Source organism: Physeter macrocephalus, chromosome 18 (assembly GCF_002837175.3).
Source record: "Physeter macrocephalus isolate SW-GA chromosome 18, ASM283717v5, whole genome shotgun sequence".
Lineage (NCBI taxonomy): Eukaryota > Metazoa > Chordata > Mammalia > Artiodactyla > Physeteridae > Physeter > Physeter macrocephalus.
In genome coordinates this window covers 56,665,188-56,692,743 of record NC_041231.1, presented here as the reverse complement: position 1 = coordinate 56,692,743, position 27,556 = coordinate 56,665,188, and the positions used below count along the sequence as shown (strand labels likewise).

Genomic DNA, 27,556 nt, shown 5'->3' with positions numbered 1-27,556 from the left:
GACCACCTAGAGGGGGGGATAGGGAGGGTGGGAGGGAGGGAGATGCAAGAAGGAAGAGATATGGGAACATATGTATATGTATAACTGATTCACTTTGTTGTAAAGCAGAAACTAACACACCATTGCAAAGCAATTATATGCCAATAAAGATGTTAAAAAAAAAAGAATGAAATGATGCCATTTGCAGCAACATGGACGGACCTAGAAATGATCATACTAAGCAAAGTAAGTCAGAAAGAGAAAGACAAATACCATATGATATCACTTATATGTGGAATCTAAAAGATGACACAAAGGAACCTATCTATGAAACAGAAACAGACTCACAGACATAGAGAACAAATTTGTGGTTGCCAAGGGGGAAGGAGTTGGGGGAGGGATGGAGTGGGTGGCTGGGGTTAGCATATGTAAGCTTTTAGTATATAGAATGGATAAAAAACAAGGTCCTCCTGTATAGCACAGGGAACTATATTCAATACGCTGTGATAAACCATAATGGAAAGAATATCAAAAAGAATGTATATATATATGTATAACTGAATCACTTTGCTATACAGCAGAAATTAACACAACGTTGTAAATCAACTATACTTTAAGAAAAAAAGAAAGGAAGAAAGAAAGAAAGCCCATTGTCAACAGATGGCCAACACCCATCTCCGCAGACACACAGGTCCCTTCTGATCTCCTGTGTACTTACTAGCAATTCAAAACTCTAATCTGTCTAACAAAATAGAGTTAACACGGAAGTTACCTCTGAACAAAAGTATGTAACTGCCAATCTCAAGTGGCAAGATTATTATAACCAACACAACTCAATACCTGGCTCACCTCCCCCTTGGCAGGGCTGGAGAACACCTTCCCTGGTATCTAGATTCTGGTTCTTGAATTATATCTATCAGTTCCTTCCAAGCACAAAGTTTAATACGACTGTCACAGCTCCCAACTTGGTCTGTAAATTCTCTCTAGAATCTCAAATGAAAGGTGCTGTGTAATTATGAAGTATTATTGCTGTGATTTATGTGCCCCAATGTTAGTAAATTCTAAATAACATGCCTTCCTGTGATAATTTCTCTGTCAGTGAGAAATCTTCACCTTACCTTCTCATCTCCTGAGTGTTAACCTGATAGATGTTTATTCTGAGGTATGTTTGGAACAGTGTATACAACAGGCAAAAAAAAAAAAAAAAAAAAAGATTTACCCAATAGCATGTCAGAAAGACAATTTATGTTGGAGATAAAAATTTGTACTAAAATGATTTAATTTCTTTTTTTTTTTCTCCCTAAATATAAGGCAGAAGTTTTTGTTTACTTTTAGGATTCTTATTTCATTCCGTCGTGGACAACCTGTGTAAGTCACATATGTTTTACACTGGATCTCTCCAATACAAGGAATAAAGAATATATTATATAAGGAATTTCTCTGTTAATAAAAATACAGAAATGTTTCTTCACAGACCTATTTTAAGACTATATTCTTGGGGCTTCCCTGGTGGCGCAGTGGTTGAGAATCCGCCTGCCGATGCAGGGAACACGGGTTCGTGCCCCGGTCCGGGAAGATCCCACATATCGCGGAGTGGCTGGGCCCGTGAGCTATGGCCGCTGAGCCTGCGCGTCCGGAGCCTGTGCTCCACAACGGGAGAGGCCACAACAGTGAGAGGCCCATGTACCACAAAAAAAATAATAAAAAGACTATATTCTTGCACTGGGGAGAGTAATCATCAAAGAATGAAAGTAAATAGAGGGATGAACAACCTTCAGAAAGAAATCCTATCATGTCCTTTTCACTGTGACATCGAGTTCTGATTTATAAACGACCAAAGCATCTTTGAGCTGGCGACCCAGCCTGGTGTCTTCATTTCGCAGGTGGGGGCAAAGGTCAGATAACCCACCCAAGGGTCACAGAGCAGCTCACGGGCCCAGAACAGAGACCCACGCCCTCACAAGGCTGTCCACCAGCCCCGCAGCCTATACCGCTTACTTATCACCTACACAGGCCGTTTTTTTCCTCTGAGAAATGACACGTGGGACAAAGTGTTAATATACCTCAAAGCTACAAAAATTCGAACTTCCTGTCGTTGCCTTTAGCACCAACTGTAAGCTGGGAATGACACGTAAAAGAAGGTATCTGAGCCAAGCTGTCTAGGTGCTGTGAGTGCTATACCTGCCCTGTTGATAGGTAGAAATGCAGGTACGATTTCAAGGCTGCTGGCGGCACCAAGGAGCATGCGCAGATGACTCTGTGTGCCTGGCGGAGGGAGGGCTCCGGGATGAGGCTAACGTGGGCTCCAATTCGGGCACAGCTGCTTCTCTGAAGGAGCTGAGCACACGGCTGGGCCCTCAAGGCCTTGTGTCCTCATCTGTACAGTGGGAATGAAACCCATCTGACAGCACCAGGATGCAGAAGACACACGTTAGCATCTGATAGGCGTGAGCTCCCTGTAGTAGGGATGCGTGTACGTACTGAACCCCACTGTCTGCATGAAGAATCAGGACAAAGGAGGAACGCCCTGAGCACACATGCTGGGCCTTGCCACTGTCCAAGGCTTCAATAAGCCGGAGCCAGAATCTCCAACAGAGCCTGGTCCCATCAGCCATCCTACATAGCCTCAAAGCCTCCCCTCACCTCATGGCACAGGCAAGAACCCCAGGGGCAAGGAGACTTTTGCCCGGGGCCCGACAAACTCCACCTGGCCCAGACCTATCCCAGGCAGCCCATCTGTGAGGTCAAGAGAACTGTGGTTCCAAGCCAGGCCTGCCATGTTGAAAAACAAACCCAAGAGCTTAAAGCCCATATGGACAACTCTTTATACTAAATCACTATCACACAGTGACAAATGGAAGAATAGTCTTCAAGTGCTGTGACATAAAAGAGCTTAACTTCATGGGGGTCTTCTGTACTGACTTCAACAGTGCTCCTCAAAATTCAAGTCCACTGGAACCTCAGAATGTGACCTTATTTGGAGATAGGGTCTTTGCAATTGTAATTAGGTAAGATGAGGTCATGCTGGACTAGGGTGGACCATAAATCCAATAACTAGTAGCCTTATAAGAGGCGGGAAAGAGGCAGAGACGTGGGGAGAAGGCCACAGGATGAAGGAGCCAGAAAGTGGAAGGATGCACCTACAAGCCAAGGATTGCTGGCAACCACCAAAGCCGGGAGACAGGCATGGAATTACAGGCTCCCTTGGAGGCTCCAGAAGGAGCTACCCTTGCAGACACCATGATTTCAGATTTCCAGTCTCCAGTTTGTGAGACAATAAATGGTTGTGTTTTAAGTCACCCAGTTTGGGGTACTTGGTTGTAGCAGCCCTGGGAAACTAATACAGGATCCAAATTCTGGAAGCAAAGGAGGAAGAAACAGATATGTGGCTCTTTCAGTTACAGTAATATACATAAAACACATAAATGGCTTATTTGGTAGACGAAAAATGGTCTTAGCTATTGCTCCCATCCAGGGGGTAGGGTCTCTGTCTCCTCCCCCTAAATGTGTTCTGTGAGCCCTAAAATATGAGTGACAAAGTGCCAATTTAAGGCCCAGGTTTCAAGAAACCAGCAACGTTCACTTCCTGTTCCCAGGACACTTGCCCTGAGTCCTAAGCTGCCACCTAAGAAGTCGGAAGCCACCGAGCTGGAGGGCCTGTTTGGACACAAAGACAGGGAGGTGCCCGGCCTGCCCCAGACGGACGATCCCCCAGGGAGCCCAGACACCCTCAGTGTGAGGCCACGTCATACTAATACACCTGCCCACATGGCCGATTCCTGAACAAAAGAGAGGATTGTTGTAGTTTCACGCTGTCAGGTTAGAGGCTGCTTTGTGATACAGCAATAGATAATCAGGGCTGTTTACTGTTTTTTTTTAATCTATTTAAATCTATTTCTTTCTGTTTCTATATATTTGATTAATGTTCATAAAATATCAAATCAGTTTTAGACGTAATACTTCATAAATAAATACATATCGAATGGGAGGCATACATTTTTTGACAAGGGTGGGTGATCAAGTATGTTTGGAGAAAACTGGACTACAGACCTATAAGCTTCATAAGCACACATATGCCTTAAGCCTGGTTAGCAGAGACTCCAAGGATCTAGTACATATTTCCAGACATGAACATGCTTTTTCATACAAAAACAGAACTTCATATAAAATAGTGATACCCATTAATGACACAGTTCTTATTTTAAAAAAAAGAAGTCAAGATATACAGTAATAGATTAAGGTTAATAGGAGATAGGAATTCTGTGGCACCATGTAATATCCTTTGATTTTTTCACTGGAAATCGACTGCTTCTCTACTCGTTTCCTTTGTATCCTCTTTAAAGACACTTGTGAATTGTCTTCTATCACTTTTAGAAAACTTCAAAAGTTTTTTTCTAATCTCCTGACTGTGACCTGTTCACAGCCATTTGTAAACTGCTTGCCCTGGTAGAAAAAGGAATCAAAGTCCAATGGGGCTTTGATTTTTCAATCAGGACTGTTTATGCTGCTCAATTTCTAATACAAAAGTATAATAGAAGCAAAAGATGCTACACCTTAAAAATGAACTAGAGAAAACTCGGATCAAAGCAATGGAAAATGATCACGGTCCCAGCAGGGGGGCAAAGAGGTGGCTAAGGAAGGTGGGTAGTTAAGGGAATACTGTAATTCACCTGCAAGTCTGTTGTGCCCAAGCATCCAGTGTGGGTGGGAGAGAGGAATAGTGCCTCTGCTGAAAACAGAGCAAGATGACTGGGTTTTAAATGAGGAAGGATCCCTGTCTTATCCTGAAATGCTACTATGAGCCACTAGGAATAAAACAACATCCTCTGCAAAAATCACCAAGAATCAGATCATAAGAAACAAGTTCCAAGGGTGGCTTGAGCGCCAAAGGATGAACTTGTCTAACTTCCTTCCTTGTCAATATCCAAAAATATGTTATTATCTCTTGGCCCGAGGGCACTGATAGGAAGCTTCCTTGTATTAAATTGCCACCTAGAGTAAAAACATGCATTAGTCTTTCCTGTCACAGAAAAGTGACATAAAATAATCTGCCACTTAGCTTCCTTCTGAGTGTAACGCTTCAAAGGTGTCTGAACCATGAATTTTCTGTGAGCCAGAGAGAGGCAAACAGGTTCCCTCACCATATATATCATTTTTCTCAGCAATAGTCTAATAATCCAGGGGTCTGATTTTTCCAGGGGTCCCAGTGACTTGTGGAGCCCAAAGGGTACGGGTCCATGTGGAGGGACGGCCAGCCCACACTGGCCTCAATTTCCAGTGAATTCCTACTGCCATTAACCACTGTAGAACCAAATAATTTTCATGTTAGTTTAACCAACCACCTAGATTATCCAGTCCCTGGACAAGAGCCAGGGACTGCACACATCATTCCAAGCCCACATCAGAGGCCAGCGCTGGACCCGAGCCTGGTTTGACTGAAGACAGTCAAGTCCTGTGAGCTTTCCAGAAACAAGACCTCAGGGCAGACACATACAGGAAGGCTACAGGGGGAATACAACAGTCTAGGGTGCTTGTGATGGTTAATTTTATGTGTCAACTCGGCTGGGCCATGGTGCCCAGGTATTTGGACAAATATTATTCTGGATGTTTCTATCAGGTTGTCTTTGGATGAGATTAACATTTAAGTTGGTAGACTCTGAGCAGAGAAGATTGCCCTCTGTATTGTGGGTGGGTCTCATCCAATCAGCCAACAGCCTGTATAGAACAAAAGACTGGCCTCCTCCAAGCACGAGGAAATTCTGCTGGTAGACAGCCTTCAGATGTGAACCGTGGCCCTGGCTCTTCCCTGGGTCTCCAGCCTGCCTGACCACCCTGCAGCCTACCTATTGGATGTGCCAGCCTCCACACTCACACGAACCGATTCCTTAAAATAAACCTTCTTCCTTGCCCCACTCCCATCCCTATTGGTTCTGTTTCCCTGAAGCATGCTGACTAATACAATGGTAACCTCTGAGAGCCACCAGTTCGTGACTTAGCTGCTTACATTCTGCTGACATGAGTTCATTTCTCCACTAACTACTTCTTCTCCAGCACTTGGCATCTGTGTGCTTCCCATTCACACTCTAAAGGGGCAGCTAATCTCATTATAGAGTTCCCACTTAAGACCACCTCAAGTCCAAAGGCCGGGCTAGAGGACAAGGCAGCGACAGCTGGTCTGACAGCTTTGTTCAGGATAGTAGAGTCACATGGCACAAAACTCAATAGGCTGGTCATCATCAACCACTCAAACCACCCGCCCCCTTTTTTTAATCACTAGTAACAAGGGTAGGGGTTGCCCAGAGAAATCACTATACTCCCAGGCATGAATCCTAGTATCTCCTGTATAGACTGATGATGCATCAGGAATCCCATCTTTTGCACAACTCCCAGCATAGGAACTAACATCCGGGCCAGAAACAACCACTTATTACCTGTGTGACCTCTTGTGATGGCCTTTTTGATGTGTCAACTTGGCAGTGATTCAATCACTCATCTAAATGTTTCTGTGAAGTCTTCTGTAGGTGTGATTACAGTTCATAATCAGTTGACTTGAAGTGAGAGAGATTACCCAGATAATCTGGGTGGGCCAGGTTCCACTGAAAGGCCTTGAGGGCAAAGCTGAGGCTTTTCTGAAGAAGCAGTTTTGTGGAAAGAGAGCCACCTGGGCCAGTGGCTGAGAGGCAGGCCCCACAACTACACATAAGCCACATCCTTGCAATACATCTCTTCACATACATCTTCAGCTGGATATGTTTCTCTGGTGGAACCCTGGCTGATATGCCTCTCTTTGCCTTAACCTCTCTATGCCTCAGTTTCCCATCTGTAAAACAGACAACAATAATAATATCTACCTTGCAGGGCTGACCTGAGGATCACAAAGGTAAAGCTGAGCACAGTACGCTGGCCACAGTAAGACCCCAACAAGTATGAAATATTATTCTTCATATAACAGTTGCTATTGTTATTAATGAATCCATGCCTTTGGGGAAGAAGTTTATACACTAGTAGGGAGATTTTTAAAGATAATTATAACATAAAGACATATTTGCTAAAAATATAGGTAGATATAAAGTATACCAGGAACTAAGAAAAGAAAGACCTAAGCATGTCTGGAGCAGAGTGGAAGGCAGCCCACTGTAAATACGTAATACAGCTGGGCCCAGGAACCCCACTGCTTCTGTTTTGGGACCATAACTCTCCTAAAAATATGCTAGAGGGCAAGAAACCCTTTCCTCACCAAAATCTTTTAGCCAAATCTGCAGAGGAGTGTTTCCCAATGGCTATGATCCCCTTCATGAAAAATCACTCATTTACTCCAATTTTTATTGAGAACCTACTATGTGCCAGGTACTGTGTTAAGGGTTGAGAAATAGAGGTTTTAAAAAAAAAACAAACCTCTTGATGGACAAAAGGGGTCAGACATTAAACAAATAAACGCCTCATTTCCAAATGTAACAGAATAATGAAAGAAAAACAAGCCTAGCAAGAGAATCAACTGAGGGTAAGGAAGGAATTCTGGGAGAAGTTGGGATAAAAGTGGGAAAAGAGGGATTAGAATTATAACCAGCAAGGCCAGAACCTATCATTCAACCAAGGTGAGGAACAGAAAGCTGTGAGCAACCCCAGCTTTCCGGGAGACCAGGCAGTTAGTCCTTTTGTGGTTAATTCCACCCTCAGCCTCTCCCACCTTCCGCATGCCCCCAGCAGTGCCCTAAGCAGGCAGAGCTTCCTTCCCCCAGGGCAGCAGTTTGAGAGACAGCAAGTTGGAGGTTGACAGGGGACATGACCTCACTACTTTGCTATTGTTGTTATTCACCTGAAATACTGCTAATGCCAAAATCCAGCGACTCTCAAACTGGGTTCTCAGAGGATCTCCAAGAGGTTCCATGCACCACCAAATGTTTGTTTCAAATTGCATGGATACAGAAACTAAGAGATCACAATGGTGGACACAAATACTATTCCAAGTCAACTTGGAATCAATCAGTAAATGCTCATTCCACCTTCTAAAGTAAATCTGCACTAATAAGGCACTGTTTTTATATAGTAGGGATCCATATTTTTATTTGAAAATAATACTCTACTGCTTTAAAAACATTTGGAGATAACTGCTATTAAGGAACTCCGTATTACAATTTTTGAAAACTGAAGTCTGGGGCTGACATATTTTGAGAGATTGCAAATCGCCACTCCAATGTACTTGAGGGTTACTAGTCATTATTTATCCAAAAGGTACACAGGAGAATTAATTTGGGACATTTTTTAAAATAATCATTCTGTTCACACAAAGGATAAATGCACTTTATACCCTAAATGCGGTTTCCCTGGTGATGGGATGGGCTGTATTCAGTGCTGCCAGTACTGACCACTACCTTAACACTGATCAGCTAATACAATTCGTTAGGATACTGACAGCTACTGCTTCCATAGCTAAGGCTGTATACATGAATCAAGGTTTCTAACCGGGCATTCACTACATCCGCGTGTACCAGAATCAAACCAAACCATCCTGAAGGGAGACTACTGAGTCAGTATCATTTATAAAGATGGCACCCCATTAAAGCATCTCTCCTTATATGTGCATTAAGTAAACATGACAGTGCATTAAATGAAGAAACATACATATAAATTCACATAGCTGGAACCACATAAACACACTCTCCTCCACACATTATACTCTGTGAAAGGTTTATTTAAAATCATATTAAAGGACATGGCCACAATACAGTTTATCTACCCATTATACACCAGGGCAGCAAACAGCCCTCTCTTCAAATGGGTATGTGGCCTGGGGACTTCCCTGGTGGTCCAGTGGTTAAGACTCTGCGCTTCCAACGCAGGGGGTACGGGTTCAATCCCTAGTTGGGGAACTAAGAACCCGCAAGCCGCACGGCGCGGCCAAAATATAAAAAGGTACGTGATGTGATGTGGCTGGAAGCAGGCTATTTAACAGTTTTACAAAGTTTAAGAGAAGGATAATTGCTATTTGTCAATAAATGATCATTGAATGCTTAATTAAATCTACATTTGTGCTTCACCCACACCCATTATAATGCAATAACATGATCTTTTCTGTCATCAAGCTACAGAGTCCAAAGTCTCCCTACTGAATTAAGTGTATTTAAGTCTCAAATGTCACAACTACAAAAAATTATTTGGTCAAAGCCAGAAGAACCCGGGCTCTACAAAGCTTATTGCGTTGCTCAAATATTTATTATGCCCATGCCTGTTACCATACTTGGACTTAGAGAAAAATTTTAGTAGGGACTCTCTTTAGAGAATTTTCTTAACTCTAATCCCAGGAAGAAAATAGTTAAAACCTGTTGGAGACCACAAATAGTCCCACACATACACACAGCTCTGTGCACAGACATGTGCTGTCATGTGTGCAGACACTCAGATCATTTCCTCAGTAGCCACTCCTGGGAAACAGCAATGAAGAATTAGGAAAGGAAGAAACCTCTGACTCTCCTACTTTATGCTCTTCAATTCATGTATGCAGGTGTGTACACACACACACACACACACACACAGCACACACATATAAACAGGTATGAGTGGTGTATATTTTCAGAAAGCATCTAGTGAACAGGAATTTTATAAAAATTACACTATTCCTGTACCAATTGAACTTGTGTCCATTTAAATAACATTAAATAACGTTAAAACCTGTTATAATGCCACTAAAAGTGTAAAAGTTGGAATACAAGTGAATATCACACATTTCAATCAGCAAATGCTTAAACAGCTAGGGGCTCCAATTGATTTTTTTTTAATATATTAGTTTCGGGACTTCCTTGGTGGTCCAGTGGTTAGACTCCACGCTCTCAATGCAGGGGGCCCGGGTTCGATCCCTGGTCAGGGAACAAGATCCCGCAAGCCGCAACTAAAGAACCCACAGGCAGCAACGAAGATCCCGCGTGCTGCAACTAAGACCCAGCACAGCCAAATAAATAAATAAATATATAATTTTTTTAAAATAAATAAATAAAAATAAAATATATTAGATTCTACTTATAAAACAATTGCAGTGCCACTAATGGGAGGCACATATGTAATTTTAAATTTCCCGCTGGGCACACTTAAAAAGATAAAAAGGAATAGGCGAAGGTAATTTTAATATACTTAATTTAACCTAACATATAGAAAAGATGTTCACTTCCACCTGACATGAGTATTAAGACATTATTCATGACACATTTTACCTTTTGGGGGTACTGTCTTAGAAATCTCATGTGCACTTTCACATGCAGTGTTCATTAAAGTACATTTCACTTCAGGTCAGCACATTTCAAGAGCTCATTAGCCTCATGTAAGTAACGGCTCCCCGGGGAGTGGGGTGCAAAGTGATAGAACATTTCCATGGTGGCAGAAAGTTCTATCGTGCACTGTACCTCCCAACAGAGGGAGGCAGGAAGTGCAGGGTGGGGAGGAGGAGGAGGGCTGAGGCCAGGCAGCCAGACAGAGAGGCAGAGATGGGCAGACTTCAGAAGGCCTTGTTTGCCACACTGAAGGGTGCCAACTTTACCCTGTGGACAGCAGGGCATAAGGGTGAGATAGTTAAAAAAATCAGTTTTAATCAGTGGTTTAAAACACAGATTCATAGGCCAGAATCAATCCATGATGAACATTCTTCCAATATAAGATAAAAAATTAAAAACAAGGGAAATGCAGTATGGTTTTCATAAAACTAAACTTATTCAATGCAATAAATGGCCCTTTATTCTAAGATTATATGCCTTGGCGGGGGCGGGGGGATTAAATGTGCTTTTATGACTTGGTGGTAACCACAGATTGTCACTGCGCTTTAAAAACATCCGTACCAGGCAAATTTTAAAATCTGCAATGCTAAGTTCTCCGAAAATTCTATTTCTAAATTTTAAATGCAAGTAAAATCCAAAATTCTGGAACCACCTCTTTTAAACACTTTCTGGACTTTATTAATATGGACCTATGGGCCAATGTGTGTACAATATTCTCTATTCTGATTTTATTTTATATACACATGTCCAAGTAGAAATGATACAAGACTTTTATCTTGAATTGCTATATAATAATTCAGCATGTTAAGCGTATTATTGTTTATTCAGTCATTCCCAGAATGCTCTGTGTTGAATCTTTCACTTTACTAGTATGAATACCTTAACCCAAAATAACTTTCCTCCTCTACCCCCAATTCCATGGATTTCCTCAGAATATAGTTCCCAACAGGGAATTTATGGGTCAATGGCAATGAAGAGCTGTGTTTTGTGTTTAGTTCTTATTATATATCACCAGACTGTAGCAAAAAGAAAATATGCAGCACTGCCAATATTTCTTACCACTGTAACCTGCAATTATTTCTGGTAATCTGATAGACGAAGCAGTCTTGATTTCCATTTCTTGAATTGATAAGGAGGATACACCTGTTCTTCACGATGATATCACGTCTTGAATTTTCTATATTCATCTCTCCTTGCCACTTCCAGAGATGACTTTGGATATTGACCTTTGGGATCTCAATTTTTTATATTTTGGATAATAACCATTTAATCTTTTAAACTGTCTCACTATCTTCACCCATGCTGTGGCATTCCATTTAATATTGATTCTGTTGCCTGTGGCTGGGCTATTTTTCTTTCGTTCTTCAGATATTCCGGCACATCTGTCTTGTGGACGATGATTTTCTCCCTTGCTTCAGTGGCCATAAGTTTATCTTCCCTGTACGGTTGGATTAAAAACCCTATTCCATTTTCTTCTAGTTATTTTATAAATAAATACAGTGGCATTCAAAAGCTGAGGTTCCTTTATACTTTGAGATTAATAGACTTTTAAAACTGCAGAACTTTCTGGTCAGGATGAAATTTTCTCAGTTCCCAAGGTGAACTGGTCCATATCATAAAAGGACAGATGTCACAGAACGGTCACCCTTCTTCAGTCAGGAGGGAAGCTGGGCATGAAATTTGAGAATCAAAACTTCTGCCTTCTCTTCAAGATGTCCACCACCCTGCAACCCTCAACTGCCAGTGTTTGTATACATCTCGACAAGCTCACTTACAATTAATTTTCAGCAAGCAAGGTCATCACAAACAAAAGCAATCACCTGAAGAAGATACCTGGTTGTTGCCCAGGAGTACAACAATCAAACCAAAACAGCTATGGAGGCATGTCACCTAGTTATTTGTCATATAATGAAAACTCCCTGAGAAATTTCAATATTTCCCACCATTGATGGAAAATGGAGAGAAAACAGTATTATAAAGCAAAAAGTCATTTATAAAGTTTAGATTATACTATAGAACTTTTACATTTCTACATATGTAACTTATATATTAAAAAAAGAAGCTAGGGCTTCCCTGGTGGCACAGTGGTTGAGAGTCTGCCTGCCGATGCAGGGGACACGGGTTCGTGCCCCAGTCCGGGAAGATCCCACATGCCGCGGAGCGGCTGGGCCCGTGAGCCATGGCCGCTGAGCCTGCGCGTCCGGAGCCTGTGCTCCGCAACGGGAGAGGCCACAACAGTGAGAGGCCCGCGTACCGCAAAAAAAAAAAAAAAAAAAAATGGATGTAGAACAGATCTTGGCATTATATGAAATCAAATGCTACTAAAAGTTAAGCCAGATTCCTCAACTTTTATTTGGGCCACTGCTCACTAAACACAAGCACCCCCCTCCTCCTTTTGTTTTCATATGTACCAGGCCTCCTATCAACACTTAGAATAGTAAGTCTATCAGAGATTCGTTAGAATTAAAAGAATTCTCAAGATAAAATAAACTTACTCTTTTTTTTTTTCATGAACTTACTCTTTTTTTTTTTAAGGTTAAAGTCTCTAAAGTACTTGCAAAAAATATATGCAATGAGGTTTACGTAACAGCGACATGATGGTATTGTGGTTTTCCTGTTTTGTTTTTTTTTAAGTCCTTATCTGTTGGATAAATATTGAAACATTTACTGGCAATGATAAAATATTTAAGATTTCCTTAAAATACTCAACTCACCCCAAAGAAAGGGATGGGGGAAAATAGATGAAAAAAGAACAATAGAGGGTTGGAATTACTTAAGTTGGGTGATAGGGACCATTATTCTATTCTGCTTTGTGTACATTCAAAGTTTTCCCATAATATAGCTTTTTGAAAAGGTACCATGACAAGTGAAAAGCCATATATACATGTGTACCACAATCACTGCTCGTATATCATCCAAGGCAGCGAAATTAAGCTCATAACCAAACAGTTTTGGGGTTTTTTTTTTTTCACATCAGGGTGACTATCTCAAAGGCAGCATCCGACTCTGTACCTTTTCTTTATTAGGCATTAAAGAGTGTAAATCTATGTGTAAATCCATCCAAAAATGTCTTTCATATGCATCTACAGATCTGAGTCAGAAGATTTCAGATTTTCTGTCCTGGGCCAGAATTAGAACAAGATAGCCAGCTGACACAGCACTACTTGGCTCGTGACATTTAAAAAATAAAACAAGATGCATGCTGATTCAAGCCATAGCAAGACCCTATTCTGGGAGCCCCATTCTCCTGCTTGACACGGAGTAAGGACTCTACTACTTCTTGAAGAGGACAAGCTGGTGCTTACACAAGTCAGCTGCAGGGCAAAAAGCCTCAGCACTCAACACAAGTTAGAAAACTAAGATGAATATCATTTATTTTATACAATCTTTTTTTAATTTAAATTAAATTAAAAATTTTTATTGGAATATAGTTGCTACAATGTTGTGTTAGTTTCTGCTGTATAGCAAAGTGAATCAGCTATACATATACATATATCCCCTCCTTTTGGATTTCCTTCCCATTTAGGTCACCACAGAGCATTGAGTAGAGTTCCCTGTGCTTACAGTAGGTCCTTATTAGTTATCTATTTTATACACAGTAGTGTATATATGTCAATCCCAATCTCCCATTTCATCCCACCCTCCCTTCCCCGCCTTGGTATCCATACGTTTGTTCTCTACATCTGTATCTCTATTTCTGCTTTGCAAATAAGTTCATCTGTACCATTTTTCTAGATTCCACATATAAGCGATATTATACAGTCTGTTCTTGGCAACAGTCGCAAAGGATGATACGAATACTAAGGACCTGGGAGCCCCAAACTGATGATTTCCCAGTGAATCAAAAGTAAAAACAAAACATAACCCCTAAGGCATACCCAGTGGAAGGGCTTTCATGTACACTATCATATGTGATCCTCAAATCTCCCCTGAGAGGCTGGTAGGGCCTGTGTTATTTCCATTTCATGGATGCAGAAACTTGGGTTCCAAGCTTTAAGGCAACAAGAGTCTTCTGCTTCCAAGGACAGTGCTCTTTTCACTGCCCCACACCTCCTTGGAGTGTATATGTGATGGTGAGAGCAGGTAAGCCTTTCATAAAGTGAATCAGAAAAGGGGAAACCAGCTTTAGGTCCACCACTTCCTGAGTTTCAAAATGCCCTCAATTATTTCCTAATTACCCTCTTTTTGTTCTTTCTCTTCTCTGCTATGAGCATGGAGGCCTTAATGAATGGCCCTTCCATCTCCTTCCATGTTACTATGGGCTGGTGTCCTCTGCTTTCTGAGCTCTGGCAGAGGTCTCTTAAAACTCACTTAACCCAAGAAACAGAAATAATTTTTTTTAATCTTTTTTTTTTTATGCGGGATCTTATTTCCCTGACCAGGGATCAACCCATGCCCGCTGCAGTGGAAGCGCGGAGCCTAACCACTGGACAGCCAGGGAATTCCCAGAAATAATTATTTTTTTAAACCAGGAGGGATTGTCATGGCTGTGTCTGGGAGGTTTGCTTCTGGTCCTCTCTCTCCATCAGTCAAGACGGTACAAAGGAAGAGAAGCTGGCAGAGCAACATCACAGCCCTCACCTCCCACAGAAGACTAAACCTAGGAGAAGAACAAGACGTACCTCTCTGACTTCATGAAGCTGGCCGGAATACTGACTCTTGGCTCTTCGGGCGGCAGCAGGCGACTTGTGATGTGTGATTGTGACCACGCCGGGGGCCCCCGCACCGAGGTGTCTCTGGCTACAGGGAGATGCAGGATTGGGTGTTCCATGGGGAAGCAAAGTGAGACTTCGGCTTCGGGAGCTTGGAGTCGTCTAGAATAAGCAACAGGCGTCAAAACTCAACAACCGACCTGCAGAACACAACCAAGTGTTGGCTTCCATTTATGTTGGACCTCTCAGGCTTTCCCCTTCATCTTTAGAGGGATGAGGAGCTGGGGAGGTGCCCAGCACTACATGCTCTAACCCCACACTCACTCAGGCCAGAGAGACTGTCTCCATTAACTACACTTCTGGTCTCACCTCCGGTCATGTCTCCAGCCCCAAAATATGGCCGTGGAGAGCTACTCTGAGGACCCTAACACCACGGGCTCTCGGGGTGCTGTGCTCCTCTTCCTAAATGCCCTCCCCTCCCGCTGGCAAAGCCAGCTCAAGGCTCTGTGTTGTGTGGAGCATTCCCTGTCTGTCTCAGCCCCTCTGTGCTCTTATTCCACTACATCAAGGTTATATTCATTGTCCAGCTAAACTTTAATTCTTTCAAACTCATCTTTATATCCCCAAGATCTGGCACATCATGATTGTTATTTATTAAGTACTTAATACAGAGCTTCCCTGGTGGCGCAGTGGTTGAGAGTCCGCCTGCCGATGCAGGGGACGCGGGTTCGTGCCCCGGTCCGGGAAGATCCCACATGGCCCGCGTACCGCAAAAAAAAAAAAAAAAAAAAAAAAAAAAAAGTACTTAATACATGTTTGCTGCATAAGTGAATGAATGTACCAAGTAATCCACCAATTAATCCCCATTTGTTAGTGTAGTGCTGGTATTTCATCCTATTGTAACATATCATCCAAATAACAACCGAGTGTATGATAAGGACGGCATCACAACTTGGTGGAGATGAATTTTTCAATAACTGGTGTTGGGATAACTGGACAGCCAACTGAAAAACAAAGTTGGATTTATCTCTCAGATCACAGACCCCTAAATGGATCAAAGACTTAGAGGAAAAAAAAGAAAAAGCACTAGAATAAAACATGTAACCTTGGGGTAGGGAAGACCTAACACCTCGAAATCCAAAAGCCATAAGAGAAAAGCTCAATAAGCTTGATGCCCTAAAAACTGAAAACTTCTGCATGGGAAACAAATTTTAAAAACCCACTCCCGGGCTTCCCTGGTGGCGCAGTGGTTGAGAGTCCGCCTGCCGATGCGGGGAACGCGGGTTCGTGCCCCGGCCCGGGAGGATCCCACGTACCGCGAAGCGGCTGGGCCCGTGAGCCAAGGCCGCTGAGCCTGCGCGTCCGGAGCCTGCGCTGCACAATGGGAGAGGCCGCAGCAATGAGAGGCCGGCTTACCGCAAAAAAAAAAAACAAAAAACCCACTCCCGCCACTGACAAAGCCAACCGATAAACTAGGAAAGACATTTTCAACTAGTTTCACAGACAAAAGGCTCATCATTCTAATTTGTAAATAGGAATATAATGCCTAAGAATTAAAAAGAACAACAAACTATTAAAATAGAGCAAGATATGAACAGACAATTCACACAAAAAAAGGAATATAAATGGCCCTTAAATTATATGAAAACATGTTCAACTGTACTCATACAATAAAACCACATTTAGATATACCATCTTTCACCCGCTGGACTGGCAAAAATCCTAAAGTATGAGTACCCAGTCTACTGACAGGACCTTAGAGAGATGGGTTTGTGGGAGTGTAAGGTGGCAGAAAGCCCGAGGAGGGCAATCTGGCAGGACCTGTCCCAGTTACAGATTCGCTTCCCCGTGATCCAGCAATGCCCTGTTTGGGAATGTCTCCTCCATACACCTGCACCCAGGTGGAACGGCATCTGTACCCAGTAGTCACTAAAGTCATATGTTTAATGGCAAAGGATGGGAAACAATGCAAATGTCCCTCCGTCTAGGACAGGTTAATAAGACATGGCACACCTCTATGATGGAACACTACCAGGACAAAATAGGATCATAAGAAAGGTCTCCGTGAACTGGTCTGGAAAAAGAAATCTCTAGACTATAGAGTTAAGTGAAAAAAGCAAGGTTCCTAACTGTTCTATAGTATGCAAAGTTCTGTGTCAAAATGTGGAAAATTAGTGTTTTTATCATTTGTGTATAATCATCGTTTAAAACAAAAAATACTCTAGAAGGATACACATGAAACTCAAAGTGGGCTACTTATTCATGGAGAAGCTAGGAATGAGAAAGTAGGAACAGAGAGGGAGGGAGATTGTTCACTGCATAGTTTTCATATTCTTTCATTCTGAACCATGTGAATGGATGATCGATCCAAGATTTTCTACATTCTACATAAAAAGCTGTGTTCTAAATGTTTCTACACTTCATTTCAGCTTGAGAAAAAAAGGCAGTTAGATGCTATGCTGGATTCATGCTAGTTTCTCTATTTCAATTATCAAATATTTACCAAATACCTACTATGTGCCAAGGAGAATATCTGATGTGTGATGTCAAGGTGAAACATGAGATGTATGAGGCCATCTTTCACCATAGATGTTTATAGTCCTGCTGGGGATATAAGAGCACAGACACAGAGACAGCGAGACCAACACACACACACACACACACACACACACACACACAGAGAGAGAAAGGAAGGGCGTGACAAGATGCTAATTTGGTAATACAGCCAGAAAATGTCAAAATGAGGAACAGAAAGATCAAGGCGAGCTGATATCATCACAGGAGACTGTTCTGAGGACAAAGAATTTGAAGCCTGAGTAGAATTGAGGGAGATAAAGAGACACGGGTGGCGTACAAAGCAACCCAGACAGGAAGTTCAAAGCCTCCAGCCTTGGATAACAGTCACAGGTCTAAAAATTGTTAAAAGTTAATGATCCACAATTTTACAAATCTCCAAGGGGTTGAGGAGCAGGGTGGGAGCCAAGGTAGAAATCAGAATTTTGTGTTAGCCTGCAGTACCACGGTAGCTTGTAAATTTCTCTGGATGTGAACTTGGACAGAATTAATAGGAAGACAGATAAAGTCAGGAGGCAGTGTATTGCTTTTAAGTCAGCTTATATACAGGTAATGGAGAAATCTGTGGTCTAAGAATTACGTATACCTTGATCACAATGAAATACAACAATCGTCTACTTTCAGCTTCAATCTTTTCCCTTGGAGTGAAGAGGAGGAAAGAAGCTATGTCGTTAATTCTTCAAAGACGCAAATTTGCCTAAGCATTAATCTACTGAAATACATTTTGTTTTGTTTTCATTTTCACCAAGAACTTTATTGAACAACGTATTCACCCTTTGTTCCACTCTGAAATACATTCTGATTGTTTGGGAGCCTTATTCCAACCCAAGAAAAGGCAGATTTTTTCACTGGGCTTTGAAGCCAGACAGCCAGGTTTCACCCACACCCCCAGCTCTACCAGGTTCTAGCTATGTGACCTCAAGTGAGTTAAGCTTTCTTATTAAGCATCCATTTCCCAAACTTTAAAAAAGGAATCATAATACTGACCCTTAAGTGCCATTACCAGGATTAAAGTAGATCATGCACACAAAATGCTTAGCACAGTGCCTGCCATGCAGGAGCTGCGTGGCCAAAGTTTGTTTCTTCCCTTATAGCCCTTAAAACTTGATCGATGAAGGCATTACTGATTTTTAAAATGTTAAGAAGTCGCTTAGCACAGAACTGTAAGCAGTCACTGACCTGCTCCTTATTTTCTACAGGGTCAAAGTCGTGATGAAGCCCAAATGTAATTAAAGAATTACTGGAGAACCTACATGGTCAGCAAGACTGTAGGGGGAACCACACTTCTAAATTCTGAGCAGAATGAGAACCCATCAGAAATCAGAAAGGAAGACCTCTCTGGTAAGGGGCGCCTTTGCCTGAAGGACTATCAAGTAAATGACAATAAATCAGGAGAGTCACCCAGGAGCCAAAGGATTCTGCCGTGAACGTCTAACCCCACGCTCATTACTTAACGGCTGTCACTTGAATTCACAAGCAGTAAATTTGAGCCGAAAAACCGTTAATTTCCCATTCACTGTATGTTTCTCATGGTTTAATTCACACTCATGTGTCCTCTCAGGGCAAATATGAGCAAAAAATGTCTCTCTCTTGGTAAATCCCATAGGTCAACAGGCACCCTGAGAAAAAGGCAGAAAAGGCAGCAAACTGCAACCACTACAAACAAGCGGCTCTTTCCAAAAGGTGGCCTGTCGAAAATGTCCAGGTTGTGTTTGAAAATGACACTAGGGGGACTTCCCTGGTGGTCCAGTGGTTAGGAATCGGTCTTGCAATGCAGGGGACACCGGTTCGATCCCTGGTCGGGGAACTGAGATCCCACATGCTGCCACTAGTGGCCCCCGCTAAACCCACGCTCCACAACTACTGAGCCCATGCTCCTCAACTACAGAGAAACCTGCGCACAGCAACGAAGAGCCCGCGTGCCACAACTAGGACCCGACGCAGCCAAAAATATATAATTAATTAATTAATTAATTTAAAAAAGAAAATTACACTTAGGGAATTCCCTGGCGGTTCAGTGGTTAGGACTCGGCGCTTTCACTGCCAAGGACGCGGGTTCAATCCCTGGTTGGGGAACTAAGATCCTGCAAGCTGCGTGGCACAGCTATATTAAAAAAAAAAAAGAAAAGAAAATTACACTTAGATGTCATACACACACCTCTCTGCTACTAATTTAAAACAAAATATTATCAAAGTTTGAGGAACAACATGTCAAGGTTTTGCTCCCAATATTGACTTCAAGAGAGCAACTAGAAATGCCAAGTGTGCCATCTGCAGAAAATTCTGAGGCAAGAGTAACGGCTCCTACCCAGGAGTGAGATCCACTCTTTACTTAGGAGAGTCACCCCCTGTGTCCCCTCCCTCAGCAAGTAGCAGTAGGTAAGTGGGGTTCCTGCCTGACAAATGGGGTGATGCCAAAGAAGAGAACAGGTAGCAGGTAAGACACAGCACAGATGCTCAGACCCCACCCAGGATTCCGCCTGTAATCAGGTGTTACATTTACCAACCTCTTGGTTTTTTCCTTACTTTCTTCCTTGGATTTCTACGTTTCCCAAGGTTTCAAGGCAGGGACACACAGACATCCTTTTTGTATTTACTGGCCCAAACTGGCATAAAGGAAAGGTGTGACTGGAAAGGGAGAAGCAGCACTAGAAAGAATATTTCCAGCAGGGAAACCAAGCAACAAGCTGGAGAGAGAGAGAGTCTAGTCTGGGAAGCTTAGAACAGAATCACAGGACTACCGTCCAGAAGAGCAGCAAGAGAATCTAGTCCCACAGGACAGTGTGGGTGAGTGGTTAAGACCACGGTTTCTCACGTTGACGGCCTGGGTTCAAATCTGCCCTCTGCTACTGATGAGCTGTGTGGCCTAGTTAAAGTAACGTGGTATTTTAATTTCTAAAATGCTAATATTACCTCATGGGTTGTTGGAGAGTAACATGAAAAGAGAGAGGTAAAGCATATGCCATATAGGAAGCATGCAATAAATGTCATCATTATCATTCCAAAATTAATAAAAATGAGGCCTTTGGGTACCAAGTAGGTGAATGATTGTTAACTGGGCCCAGTGTCAAGTATATGGATTTAAAGGTTGTTTGCATCCAAGTGCCTTAAGCAGACATAGCCTTACCTTAACTTCCTTAACTTACAAAAAAAAAAAAAGGTAAATTAAGAGTAATCATCTTAATTACTAAAAAAGTTTGCTTCAGAGAACAAAGTACATTTACTATGATTGCACGTTTTTGAAAACCTATCTGTTGTAGAACACGAAGTGACTACAGATTGCTCCAATGATACATGGGTACCAAAAGCAAAGAATTAGTATAAATAAGTAATGAGCAATTTCCCATTAGGATTTTGGAATAAACAAACCCTCAAACTGAAAAGATCATCAGCTGGTCATAAAAACGTCTTAAAACTTGTATCAAAAATTTATAATTAAGCTTGCTGCAGCTGAAATTAAAAAGCTGAAAAGGAGTAGGGGAGGGGAATATCTTAAATATACATTCATGGCAACTGCTTCTGTAGAAAATTTTTCTGATGGGAAAAATTGCTGAGAGTCAATTATAACAGTCTTCAAATGCCATTTAATTTTGGTGCATATTTTCCTCAATTCCTTGAATTATTGCACAGCAATGGGAAAAAAGACACTATATTTCAGAATAAAATAGCCCAGGGGAGGCAGAAAAATCAAACCGGCCTGGTTATGTTTTGTGAAAAATAAATTCAACTGACTAAAATCATTTCATCACATTCCTTCTCTCTCCTCTAAAAAAACAAATTAATGTGCCATTTCTAAATATGTGAAAGCTAATCATAAAAATTGTGGTTTATTCCTTTTCTTCCAAAAGGAAACATACCTCAAAATCAACCAAAAGGGAAAAGCATAACAGTTTTTAAAATATTTCATTCAGGGCCTTAAAATTATTCAGATTTTTGTTTTCCTGGCAGTCAACATCTCAATAAAATGTGGAGTTTTTTTGTTTTTTTTTTTTTTTACTGTGGAGTGTTTTTAAAATGAATCTATCCTACTATTTTGCTTAATAGCTTCATATGAACCTTTTCATTTGCCCTGCTTTTTATTTGTTTGCTTTTGCTTTTTAATATTCTGTTACCTCAGCTTAAAACAGACCTAAAGTAGAAATAAAATTTTTTAAACTGGGACATTTTCCAAGTTCATTGCCATGATTAACTTCTCAAAATTATACTCAGCTCTCTCTACTTTTCCAATTTCCTGTTCTCTTACAGAAATAGGAGTTTCAACTCTAAGTTACCAAGCCTAGGAAATTTTTTCCATTGTTATCTGTGAATCTTGAATACATCTTAAACACTTTCCACTAACTTTATAAGAAGATTCTGTTAAAATACACACACACAAATGCATACAAACATGCCTGCAAAGGAAAAATCGTGGTTTTCCCCAGAGAGGAAGGCTCTAGCTTGCTTCTAAACATATCATCCTGATTATACATGCAAATGCTAGATCTCTGAAAAATCAGGGCAAGCAAAATGCATATATTTCCATTTCCTGCAAATAAAGGGATAGAAATCTTGACATTTTCAGCTTGCCTGTTCTCCCAACATTTGCAGCCACCAAATAAATTCTGCTGACTCTTCTCTAACAGCTAATCCAATTGCTCCAGAATCCCTAACCCATACTCTAGCCCAGCCTCTGTCCAGGTCAAGTTGAAGGTCCCAAAAGGGCTGAAAGGGACTTCCCTGGTGGTCCAGTGATTAAGACTCTGCACTTCCACTGCAGGGGGCACAGGTTTGATCCCTGGTTGGGGACTAAGATCCTGCATGCCCCATGGCAAGGCCAAAAACAAAAAAACAGAAAACAACTGGGCTGAAAGCATTGGTCTCATGCACTTGGCATATCACACACTACTATTTTTTCCCACTTCCCCCAGCTTCCGCCATCTTGCAGATCCACCTAGAAGTGGTCATGTGCAATTTTAAAACCTTCCACACACCCACCCTCCCAGCTCTTGCACCTTCTATCCACATCCTTTACTTGGGACCTTGTGATTCCACGTACCAAGACTCCTTTTCGATGCTTTATTCTAAAAGCGTGAAGGTTCCCTCTTTCTATTGTCCAAGCCCCATTCTCTCCAATCCTCCTGTTGTGGAATTACAGAATTTTAGAGCTAGAAGAAATCTCAAGTCTAGTCCTCCCACTTTATAGATCTAAAAACTACAGCCTCAAAAAGATAAAAGGAAATAGACCAAAAGAGGACCCAATTACGAGCCTCCTTCGTAATTTAGTCACATGTATACAGAGGGATAGATACAAGATTTAACTTAAAAAGCCTGATGAGAGACTCAGGCCCTCCAGCTGGTCCTCCTCAATTAAATGAGGACTTAGTCATTGAAAAAGTGTCTGACACAAGGTTGACATTAAAACATTTGATAGAAAGGATGAAAGCTGATACCAGTTTATCCATTTTCACCTTTCCTCTTGCACATTCACCTATCGTAAAAATACACATGCAACACTCCTTTGAAAGCAGGATAACTGTGTACTATATTCTCTTAGAACTGCAGATCCTCAAAGAAAATCATTTTATTTTATATATGTTGCTTGTAAATAAAATGAAACAAAGACTTTTTAATGCTGAATAGTTGTTTCAAGGAAAAAAACAACTCTGAAAACAAGGACTAGAAAGAAGTTGATTTAACTTAGTTAGTTATGTTAGAGCAACTACCAAAAACCCAGAACCACCACCAAAACCCTAGAGCAACCTCCAGACTTAATATAGAAATTTTAGTTTCACTGCTTTTAGTTTTAGAAACAAGAAAAGGATTCCAATATCATCACTGTTTAACATAGTACTAGAGGCACTAGCCAACAAAATAGGAACAAAAAAAGAAAAAGAGGTAGAAGGATAAGAAGTAACAAAAATGTCATTGACTGTAGGTGTGACCATTTTACAAAAAAATAAAAAGAAAGCACACTAGTGCGTCCAACAAAGTTGCCAGATATATGATGGACTTAGAAAGGTCAATAGCCTTCCTCTATATCAGCAATAACCAACTAGAAAATACAGTAGAAAATAAGATATTCAAAATAACAATAAAACTATGATGTACAGGTATTAATCCAATAAGGAATACATAAGACTTTTGTGGAGAAGATTTTTTTTAATCTGTGAAAATAAATCAATGAGGAATTGAGAAGATGAAGACACACCCAGGTGAATGAACTGGACAACTCATTATAAAGATGTCATTTCTCCCGAATTATTATATAATTGTTCTAATAAAAATTCCAGTAGGATTTTTTTGAGCAACTCAACAAATTTATTACAATATATAAATAGGAGAATAAAGGTCTGTGAAGAGCCAAGTTAATTCAGAAGAAGGAGATGGGCTCACCCTCCCACCAGATACAAATACTAACAACAAAGCCACGATGACTACATGGTATTCATGCAGAAACTAGCAATTGGACTAAAAACTAGAAAAGAGGGTGTGAGAACATGTTAAGTATATATGATAACTTGGTATATGACAGAGGCGGCACCATAAACCAGTGGAGAGAACAAATGCTATTGGGAAAAGCAAAAATATTGCTGGCTTTCTGTCTTACGGGATATACAAAGGCAAAAATCTAAATGTAAAAAGTAAAACTACAAGCTAACAAAAGAGAAGGTAGGAGAAAAGTTATGTAACATGTAGAAAAGCATTTCTTAACCAAGACCAAAAGTGTAAATCACAAGTTGAACAATTTGATGGATTTGACTACCTTGTAAGTAAGAGTTTCTATTCAACAAGAACACTGTAGACAAAAATCACAAGTGTGTAGAGACTGGGAGAAGACAGATTAATATCTAGAATATAAAAGGAGCTCCTAGAAAAAGAAGTCAGAAAACACAGCAAAAAATACGGGCAAAGGACAAGAATAGGCAATTTACAGGAGATTCATGAATGGCTAATAATATATCAAGGTAATCAGAGAAATACAAATTACAATCACCAGGAGATTGTATACCCACCAGATTTGCCAAAATTAAAGAGTAAAACATCCCCAAATAATGGCAAGGATGAAAAGATACTGGAACCCCTTGCATTGCTAGTGAGAGGGTAGACTGGTACAGCCATTTTGGTAGCAGTAAAGCAGAATTTAGTGAAAATATATATGTATGTTCCCTATGATCCTCAAACTTTCTGCTGGGCAGGTACCCAACAAATATGCTCCCAGTCACATGTATACAGAGGGATAGATACAAGGATGCTCCCAGGTGATGAAGGTGGGGAGTTTGAGCCAATGTAGGCGTACAGCTGTAAGAGTCTGTATAAATAAAAAGTAGACTCTTCATACAATAATACACATGCATCAGCCAGAAGTCATGACTTAGAGGTGTGTAGAGCAACACTGATAAAACATACTGCTGAGTTAGAAAAGTTTAAGAAGAAAATGTTAAGACCAGCAGGACAATACCACTTAGGTAAGTTCAAAACGCATACAACAAGACAAACAAAGACACATACGTATGCCAGGAATTAATGCTGACTGGGGAATGGGAGCCAGGAAAAAAGAAAAATAATTATAAGAGTTTCTTAAAAAAATTTTTAAGGGCTTCCCTGGTGGCGCAGTGGTTGAGAGTCCGCCTGCCGATGCAGGGGACACGGGTTCGTTCCCCGGTCCGGGAGGATCCCGCATGCCGCGGAGCGGCTGGGCCCGTGGGCCATGGCCGCTGGGCCTGCGCGTCCGTAGCCTGCGCTCCGCAACGGGAGAGGCCACAGCAGTGAGAGGCCCGCATACCGAAAAAAAAAAAAATTTTTTTAAGAGAAAGACTTGTTTGGACTGATGAGTTTACCATGATCCAGTAATGATGGTTATAACTTTAATTACAAGTATATATAATAGTTAACACTTACATGACACCCACTATGTGCCATGAACTGTTTTAAGTATTATATACACACCTTAAATCATTTTTATAATTTATAATAAAAGATTTAACAAATCTTCAAATAATGTAAATCTTTAAAATAAAAATTTATAATAAATCTGTATGATACCATGAGGTAGATCTATCATTTCCATTTCAGAAATAAGACACCGAAAGATTCAGCCTCTTTCCTTGGGTCACACAGCTAGTAAACAATGGCGCTGGGAGTCAAGTCCAAGCGAGCTGCCTCCGTGGCCCATTACATTGCACTTGCTAGAGTGATTCACCCACTCTCTTCAACTGAGGTCTGAAAAAGTCACCACAACTCTTCATAACCATAACTTATAGCTTAATTCGCATTTGGAGGAAAAAAAATCCTTTATAATATCAAAGCCCCGTAAGCGTGCCAATTCTCAAATACTCAAACAATAAGCTCTTTAAGGCGAAAATACATGGATTTAAATTTTTTAAATCAATTATCCATAATAATAGGGGCAATGGTACATCTACAGATATCAAGAATAAAATGCAGCTCACACCCCTCGTAGCACTTAGTGTGTTTCACCCATGGGTGGTCTGTCCATGCTTCACTGTCCTCCCTAGACTGTGACCTCCCCCAGGCGAGGGACTGCATCCAGCCACTGTGTACCCTGTAGAATCCGACACAGGCCTCACCTCGCAAGTGCTACGGACGCAGTAAATGAGAGCAATGAATCCCCCCAACCTCAATTTTAACCACTGGTTACACGACTGCTCCCTCCCTGGAAACCTAATTTTAAAAATACCAACAATGACTCAAAGGAGAGGGAGATATCCCTCTCCTTTTCCAAGAGGCAGAAGAGTCTGGAAAAGACACACCACCCCCATTTAATTATATCCAAGCCCGAAATGTTCAAAAAGCAACCTGGTACAGTTTCAACCAACACACATACCTGAGAGATCCAACAGGTATTTAATGAGCACCTACTATGTGCCAGGCACCACTCTAGGCCATAGAGATACAACAGTGAACTAAACAGACAAGTATACCTGTCATGGAAGTGGCATTCTGGGGAGGCAAAGAGACAGATAGACTTAAAATATAAAGTGTTTTAGATAATATATAATAATCTAAAGCAGGAATAATAGACAAAAGTAATACAAAGCAGGGATAGACAAAAGTGGGAGGGCTTACCAATTTTAGATAGGTGGCCAGGGAAGCCCTCCTGAGAAGGTGACATTTGATTTAAAGACCTGAGTGAAGCAAAGGAGTGAGCCATGCTCTGAAAACAGCATGCTAGGTAGAAACTCAACAGGTGCAAAGGTCCTGGGATAGGAGTCCACCTGGCGCGTTTGAGCCAGGAGGACAGCATGGCCGAGGTGAAGTGAGCAAGGCACAGAGCAGGTAAGAGAGAAGGTCAGAGAGGTAACGACTGGAAAGATGAGCTCCTGAATTAGACATTACAGACAATGGCCAGGCAAGCCAGAGTACCTGGTATAACCTGGGGCTGATTCAGATGCTCAGAAAGATGAACAAATGAGAACAATGGGTTCCAGCAAGCTCTCCTCCTCAGGGCCATATTCAGGCATCAACTTGTTATTTGCATACAATTTATTATGTCTACATAGCACAGATCATCTCTATTGGATCATTTTCATGGTTAAATTGTACTGCCCTGCAGATGGGCACTTTATGATTTATTTCCCTTCCCTCTTTCCTCTCACATCTCAATATCATCGACCTAGAAGATACTTTATGCCAGAAATGAATCGCAGAACAAAAGGAGACTGCACGCCAAGGGATTCTATAAATGATCACTCCATAACATGGCAGAAAGGGGGCTCTAATTTTATGTTTAAACTTCCATCACTTACCAGTGGGTCAACCCAGCCACAGGGATGGAAAGTCCAGTGCAATTCTAAGACAGAACATTTTAAGAAGCAAATGTGATTTTCCTACAGTCCATAACTTATCTCTGACAGACGCACGCCTATCTACTTAGAGATCGTTATCTCCTCCCCAAATGCTCAGGCACAAAAGCAGGAAGCTCAAAAGGGCACTCTTACTTGTGTTTCAAAATGCTTCCCACGGGAAAAAAAATTAAATCACACCATTGTCAACATGCCTCAGTTGCATGCAGAATCCTATAGGATCCGTGGAATAAATCCCACTTAAAATTACTTATTTCAAGTTTGATATTACTGATAAAGTTAAGAC

At 41.3% G+C, this 27,556-nt stretch overlaps 1 protein-coding gene across 6 annotated transcripts in view; it reads right to left on the bottom strand.

Annotated features, from left to right (window-relative positions):
* Nucleotides 1-27,556, bottom strand: part of OSBPL10 (oxysterol binding protein like 10) — a 439,127-nt gene that overhangs the window by 179,669 nt on the left and 231,902 nt on the right. For all 6 annotated transcript variants that reach the window (XM_028478813.2, XM_055079565.1, XM_024116487.3 and 3 more), the window contains one exon: nucleotides 14,864-15,055. In XM_028478813.2, coding sequence (XP_028334614.1) covers nucleotides 14,864-15,055 — 192 coding nt within the window. The remainder of the gene's footprint in view (nucleotides 1-14,863; nucleotides 15,056-27,556) is intronic.